The 8,105-nt window shown below is 37.8% G+C and overlaps 1 protein-coding gene across 1 annotated transcript; it reads left to right on the forward strand.

Moving 5' to 3' along the window:
* Positions 1–530: 530 nt before the first annotated feature.
* Positions 531–5,798, forward strand: BCAS4 (breast carcinoma amplified sequence 4; the record flags this gene model as incomplete). Its single annotated transcript, XM_008935583.1, has 4 exons — positions 531–602; positions 1,608–1,709; positions 2,434–2,568; positions 5,706–5,798. Coding segments are annotated over 4 exons (402 nt in total), but the record flags the coding sequence as incomplete, so codon positions are not given.
* Between the last annotated feature and the right edge of the window lie 2,307 nt (positions 5,799–8,105).

The raw sequence follows: 8,105 nt of genomic DNA on the forward strand, positions 1-8,105 counted from the left end.
GGCCCAGGGGGGCGTTATCCCGGTGTCTAAGGGGAGCCTGCAAGGAGGTGGGAAGAGACTTTCTACGAGGGCAGGTAGGACAAGGGGTGTAGGTACATGGCAGGTAGGACGAGAGGTGGCGGCTTTACACTGAAAGAGCATAGATTTAGATATAGGGATAATAACATGAGATTTTTTTAATGATGAGGGTGGTGAAACACTGGCCCAGGTTGCCCAGAGAGGTGGTAGAAGCCCCATCCCTGGAAGCATTCCAGGTCAGGTGGGACAGGGCTGTGAGCACCCTGCTACTTGCAGATGTCCCTGCTCACTGAAGGAGGGGTGGACCGGATAACTTTAAAAGGGCCCTTCCAACCCAAACCATTCCGTAACTCTACATACCAGTGTGACTGGTCACCTGCGCTTAGAGGTGGGGCTTCTGTTACCCTGGGTTTCATCTGACTGATGGCTGTACTCAGAGGTTTTGTGTGGGAGGACCTGGGGTGGTGGTGGGGGGTGTTTTCAGGCATATTTAAAGTGGTTTTATTTTGCAGATAGAAAGCTTAGACAAGAGCCTAGAAGATTTGCTGACCAGAGTGGATGAATTTGTGGGAATGCTGGACATGGTATGTGTAACTTGCATATAGCTGCATTTTTTGAAGTCAGAACACAGTTTAATATGTTCTTGTGTTTTTAAGTGAAACAGAGATAGGAAGCTGCCTTTGGTTGAGTCAGATTCCAGTCGGAAAGCACATTTGATAACTACATAATTTTATAATTAGATCACCCATAGATTAAAACTACCAAACTTCAATGTAGGAACAAAAATATACCTGTATAGCTATATAACTGCCTGTTTATTTAATTGTATTTGTATATTTGTCCATGTATATACAAAGAATCCCATTTTGAATAGTGCAATGACAAATGTTTAAATGAACAGTATGATGTTCTGCTTCTCCTTTAAAACACATAAAGACATCCTCTGTGGTTTTTGTAATCAAAGTATCTAACCAGAGTTGCCAGACCTCCAAAGCTAGATTTGTCTTTAGGGGACCCTTTCACTAGAAAGGCAGCTTTGTTTTCACTTTCACGTGGGAGGAGATGGAGAAACTGAGTGGAAGGTCCCTATAAGCTGGCACTGGTTGGTATACAGGCCATCTTTAAAAGTGTAGCACCCAGGGTTCTCTGCACAGCTCTGAGGGGAGCTTTACTTTTTTTAATACCAATAAAAGAAGATTTTGTAGCCTGACTTTTTTAGCAAAGATGGGGAAATGCACAGGTAGTAAAATACAAGTCACAACTTTAGTTTAATATATTTAATTCTTTAGTATGTCTTGGGAAATGTTCCACCTCTTAGTTGTAATAAGGCTGCAATAGCCTACTTTTAATACAATTAAAGAGGTAAATATTTGCCTATGCAAAATAAATTTTGTTCAGACACTAAACTATACAGAGAAGCTAGCTTATTAGTTTGCATCTAGTATTTTAATACTAAGACTAATCTGATATTGTTAAACTGTGAGTTTTAGTCTCTTAATTGGAGCACAGTTCTAGTTTTGAGAAGTAAAACTACTAAATGTTTGAGTTTATTCACTGATTTTTGTGTTGTTTCTTTGAATCATCTTTAGATTCGAAGTGATTCCTCTCAAGTTGTCAATGAAAGTATACCTCAGATTTACACAAAAGCTACAGAAATGAGACAGATCTACAGGAAGATTGACAAGTTAGAGGTATGTATTTGGTGTCTTCTAGATGTATTCCATTTCTTAATGAGGAGAAGGATTAGCAACATGCTGTAACTGTGTGTGTGTGCATGTACGTGCACAGGGTGGGCTCAGGTCAGTTTTGCTCTCCACATCCAGTCTGAGCAGAGTTAATAAAAAGAACACAATTTATTAAGAATTTCTGGAGACTGGGCTTTCTAGGACAAAATGGCTTCTTTATAATATTTTTTTTTAATTTACTGCTTGAAGCAAGGCAGACATCTTTTTTTTGGAACGCAGTAGTACCACTTTTTTTTTTTGTATAGTATCTTTGAAAGTTACTTCCTTGAGAGCTATTCAGAGGCTAGTAGAATGAGAGGTCTATTGATCCTTGGTAAAGCTTTCAAAACTGTTGTTCAGGTCCTTGGTCTCACTTTTAATAGAAAGGCAGATAGAAGTCTAAACGAGTTGTTTGAAAGGCAGATAGGAAAAAGGTGACTGATTGTTTTATTAGATTTAACCTGGTTTTACAGCCTTTTAAGTAGCTGGAGTAGTTTTTAGCAATAAAATGGAGTTGGAGGTGGAAGGGAAATAGAGCATGGAGTGTTTGATTTTTTTCTCATTTAAGTAATGGAACTTTCACCACTGTCCTGCAACACATAATTCTGTTTTAATTTGTTAATGGGGAAGTTGGATTTCTTTTGTGTTTTGTTTTGTTTTTGTTTTTTTTTGTTTTTTTCCCCCCCACTAGGCACTTGTGAAGATGATTGGAAATAGTGTAGCTGGACTGGAAGAACGGGTTGTAAAGGCAGAAACAGACCTTGGAGCTTTTCCAAGCACCTTCAAGAAATTCTTGCACACAATCAGCATACCATCCTTCCTTAATGTAAGTAAACTTCTGTTACCATCTGACCACCTTAGCTGCTGTGATTCCCAGAGTGAATGATTAAAAAATAATAAGTTTGTTCCAGATACACCTGAATTTAACTGTAAAACTTTCATATAGTTTATTAGGATTTTTGCAAAATTCACGGGCTTAATTAAAAAAAAAAACAACCCAAATGTAAAAATCACAAATTCTCACAAGGATTTATGTGGCTTTACAGAATAAGGCTGAATGCAGAATGAAGGGAACATAAAGGGCACAAACGAGCACGTAAGGCACAAGCCTTTATATTAAACCACTTTTGATCTCTGTTGGTATGCAAAGCAAGTAGGAAAAGCATGAACAGACAACACTGCTGAAGGATCATACTGCATTCATAGTATCATTGCAAAAGTGTTACCAAAAAAGGAAGCGAAGGTTACACTGCACAATGTTTTTAAAATAAAGGTCCTATTTGTAATCAATCCACACAACTCAGTAATCACGTAAGCACCTTGTTAAGGTTTCTAAGGAAGTGATTTTCTTTATCTTTCCTTGTTACTACCTGTGGACTGTTTCTCCACAGAAGACTTGAAGTGCTCTGGTAGGTTTCAAAGAGATGCCTTACCTAACCTGCAACTGGCATTGTGCCTGAGTTTTAAAATAAACTTGTGTTAAAAAAAACAAACCATAACAAACAAACAAAAAAAGACTTCTAAACACGTAATGCTTCTTAGCATCAGCTGCCAGGACAGCATTTAGAAGTACTCCTCCTTGTGTCTTCGTAGCTCCCAGATTTCTTTTATCTTTTCCTGTATTTGTCCTGCACTAATTCAGGTTTCTGCATCATAATGCTGGTGAGAATGCTGAAATAAAGTAGGCTTGCAGAGGGAGAGAGGAAGATGGTTGTGGCTGTTGGAGGTATTTGTGTTCTTACATATTGCAAGCACGTGTGGCAGTAGGGAAAAATAGATGTGAAAAGAGTGTGTATTGTCTTGTTAAGACTCAGTTCAGGAAACCTGGTCTTCAGTGCTGTTTTCTGTGCAGTCTCAAAGTCATTTAACTTCTCATTCCTTCATTTTCTTTGTTTTTTAAGTTTAGAATGATGTCATTTTTTCTTTGGAAAAAAAAAACCCAAACAAACAAACAACAACACAAAGCTGCTATTTATGGGCCAGTAACAAAACCAAACAACTGCAGCAGTTCCCTTGAACAGTATTCAACAGTATTTTCAATTTTGTTGCTAAAAACATTTGTCAACCATGAAACTTACAGTCTTCAGCTGAAAAATTTTAAAGTTCTAAGGAAGTTCTTTTTTAGTGTTGTATTGGAACATTTTGTCAACTTAGCAGTTTTTCCACAATTAATAAGGTGGAATAAGTATTATCAAATGGAACCTGGCATGTCCAGTGGACTCTTAGTCTGAGTATGGATAGCCATAAAATCAACTTACTGGCATTAATTGATTAACTAAAATGGCAGGTCACTCTTCCACAGTGTTACTGACTGTTGCATAGTAAAATGTCTATCTTCAGTAGGAAACATAAGCATGTCCAAATGAAAAAGCCTGTAGAGATTTGTCCTTGTGCCTAACTCACTCAGTATATTAATGGTTTGGAAAAGAAGGATACACTCATGTCATGGTTTTCAGTGTAGCTGTAATTCACTATTCCCTGCTACAGTTTGAATTTAGTCAAGTCCCCTCCCTCTCTTAGCATTTAAAATGTATCTGTTTTTTACACAAAGGATATACTTTGTATTTCTCAAGCTATGGATTTGTAATCTCACTTTCAGATTTCACCCCAAATTCTTCCCTTGTGAATACCAGGCAGTGTAAAGTACAGTACTGTAAGACTTATAATATCACTAAGGATGTAGACTCTCTTGAAAGGTAAAACTGTCTGCTATGCAGCTGCAAAAATAACTAATCATAAATGTGTCCTTAGGCAGCCATGGGTGCTGTGCCTGCCTACGAGTTTGTGGGCTGGATTGAAACTGCCCCTTCTTGCACGTGTGCAAATACACTGCCTCTTAACTGAAGAGTACCTGTGACCTTAGTCTCCCTTGCTTGTAAGGTGTTTTCTCATAGGGCAGTACAGAATAGGAAATTAATTTTCTAAACCAGAACTTTGATTTCAAAGATTGTTTTCACATTTGGCAAAATTTCTGATAGGGAGAACATTGATAATGCTATTTATAGATCCACTATGTATAGATCCACTATTTATAGATACGATCTCTGTTTCTATTTTTGTATTTCATTAGAACTGGAGTGGCAAAATAAATTTATTTCAGAGAAATTCATGTATTGTAAAGTTAAAGACAAATGTAATTTAAATGTCATAAATCAGCAATTTTGAATATAACAGGGGAATATGTACGTGTTTCAAATGAAGAAGAAGTATACAGCTCAACTGAACACTGGAAAAATTCCACTTACCTGTTCTTTAGGTGTCCTTAATTACATCCTCATTTTGGTACTAAAGCATTCCAGAGTCCAAGTATCCTAATGATATTTGGTATGCTTTTAACCTCATTGTGGGTGAAAACTGTGATTTCCTCATCCCAGACAGGCAAAAAAGAACCTGAAAAACTGCAGGCAAACTGACTGAGCTCTCCAAAATAGTTCATCAAAATCTATAACATACAGAATGTATACTATAACATACACTTGATGAAGAAGCTCAGCAGGAGCAGCAACCTTCTTGGAAGAAATGTCTGCTAGGTGTGTTTCTGTATGAAGACTTCTTTAACTAAGGACAGGAGAACACAGGCTAGGGTGAACTCAAATTAAGCTGCTGGGGAGAAGTCGAAGGCTGGAACAGGAAAGGTAAAGGTACGCAGCTTTGGAAGGATGAAGGTTACAGTGACTATACCATCAGCTGGACAAGATTACCTGCTCGGCTCCTGCAGAGCTGGCCTGGAAAGCCCACTTTCCAGAACTGAGTCTGTTCAGGACATAGAATGGCAAAGGTTGAGTGCTGCTTTTCTTCAGTATCATTAAAAATATGCCAGACACATCTGAGCTATGATTAAAACCTCACCTGACTAAGGAGATAGGCCTTTAAAACTTTTCTATTTTGCATTTTAGCTCTGTAGGCTTTGTTTTAAAGCTTCCACTTTTAAGAAGGCAAAAAATAAACTTCTCTCATTTGCAGAAATCTTCCTCACGACAACAGACTCTCTATGAACCTCCAGTCCTCTTCAAGACTGAAGACTATTTCCCGTGTGTTAACGAAGCACCTCATTGATGATTTTTGATTTGGGATTGATACAAGTCAGCCAGAACAGAGACAGCCAAGTGAACAAAAGAAATGCTAACCTCAGAGTAGCTGCATTTCTGAACATTATTAATGGCATATTGCCATTCTGATTCTTGTTGTCTTCCCTCAGGCAGTATTTTCAGGTAATCTTTGTTTGTGTACATTATTTCAAAAGTCTTCCTAAAACACAGTATAAATTTTCAGATTATTTTGGGGAAGGAACTTACAAATACTTATGCATTAGATTTTTTTTTTTAATAGGGAAATAATAGGAAACATACTTTTATATATAAATCTTTTAACACATAAATATCTGTGCTGCTGCAAGTGTAAATAGCTATACCACAAGGCCATTGTTTTGTTTTGTTTTTTTCTGATGTACTGATTGAGGTGAAAGAAAAACTATGCATAAAATTGTCTGCTCTCAAGTTTTGGAACATGGTCCCTGCAGTCTGTACAGAAGAGTGCACCACGTTGGGATGTCCAGGTTGCAAGGGGAGGACTTGGAAGACTGGCAAGGAGTCAAGGACACGGCTCGATGCACATGATCTCGTCCCAGTTCACAAAGCAAACATCCTGCCCCCACTGATGATCCTCAGGTGACAGGGACCTGAGCTTCTAGTTATTGCAACGGTGTATTGTTTGATGTCTAACCAGGTGGGCATGGTGTGTGTGTATATATACATATATATATATATAAAACCTGTTGTCAAGAAGAAGAAGTATGTTTAGGCAGTGGTGTCCCTGGGTGGAGCCTGTCGGGTGCCTGAGCAGACTCTGCTCTTCCCTCCGTGTGGTTACTGGGGCTCCCTGTGCTGATGGCAGTGTGAGTATCTTCTCAATAAACTAATAGCTCTCTAATCTCTGTTTTGGTCTTGCCTTTCAGCTGACAGTTTCAACTCCACTGTTGGTCGGAGAACCTTTTTGCATAAAGCCTCATGTAATACGTAGTGGGTGTTAATCATAAATTGTTGTATTCCTCTGAACAACATGTTTACCACTGCTGGTTTGCTGCCAATAGAATTCACTACAAATGTCCAAAATTTAAATTTCAGAGATATAAGGAATGCGTTAGAGAAACTACACCATGGCTGCTGCTTTTGTGCTGCAAGCCCAGAAAAAGATATGCAAGTTTTATATATTAATAGATAAAGCTTTGAAAATTATAGTTCTGTCTCCCAATAGCAGCAGGGAACAGTTTCTAAACAGTATCTGGAGCAGCATTTAAGAAAAAATAAAAGATTGTGGAGTCAAAATTAGCAGACTCCAAAAGCAGTTTTAATGTGAAACTTACCTGAATTCTAACATGGAGTCTAGAAAAATAATGATATGTATACATGCAGAAAGGAACAGACATTTCGTATTGAAAAGGGTCCCCCCCACCTCCCATACTCCCTGCTTTCATATTTCACTATTTAGATGTTCCACTGCAGCGACAGTTGTATTTCCAAAAGGTGTGGTATCTTTTCAGTACCACATAACACATGCATAAATAACCCTTAGAGGCTTAATCACTCCTCAGTGAAATCTAATGAAATGATGTGCCTATAACTTAGTGTAGCAACATCCAAATACTCTTAAACACACTAATACTGACATTACAAAAAATTTAAATTAATTTTAGAACAGCTTTGGAATGAAATGAATCAGCTGCTCCAGTAGCAACTTTGCCCTCTGCTGCATGGATCTAAAATTCAGTTAATTTTAAACAGATGATAGAATCTAAAATATTAAAATAATAGTTCTCAGCAAGCTTATACAGCTGAGAATTTCATGTTCATGTTTTCATTGAAACATTGACATTCATGTTTCAATGTTCATTTCAAGAGAAGAAATTCACATATCCTGAAGTGGGCATTTATGTTAAACTGTTGTATGGAAAATTTAAGTTACATCTTCAAAACACCACAAACAAAAATCATGCAATTCCTATTGCTCATATGATTCTGTTGGAAATGCTCCAGAATATTCCTGAAAATAATGGACAGAATTATTAAGGAAATGTTATAAAAGTACAGACAATAAATTCTGGCTTTGTAAAAGCGTGGTACAGAATATCAGGGTCAGAGTTCATCTGTGAACTATAATCTAGAAAAGTTGTGAAACTAAAGCATTCTCATAATATTGACAAGATCCACCCCTGCGTTCTGCTGTTGAATTTGTACTGCCTCAGCTGTCTGCTCATTCATGGCCAGTCTCACCAAGCAGGAACAGCATAAAGAAATCCCAAATGTTCACACTCAGTAAAGACAGACTCAGGCTATTCCTTTATTCCACCTGCAGCCGTTGCCTTGT

Source organism: Merops nubicus, unplaced genomic scaffold (genome assembly GCF_000691845.1).
Source record: "Merops nubicus isolate BGI_N331 unplaced genomic scaffold, ASM69184v1 scaffold1602, whole genome shotgun sequence".
Taxonomy (NCBI): Eukaryota; Metazoa; Chordata; class Aves; order Coraciiformes; family Meropidae; genus Merops; species Merops nubicus.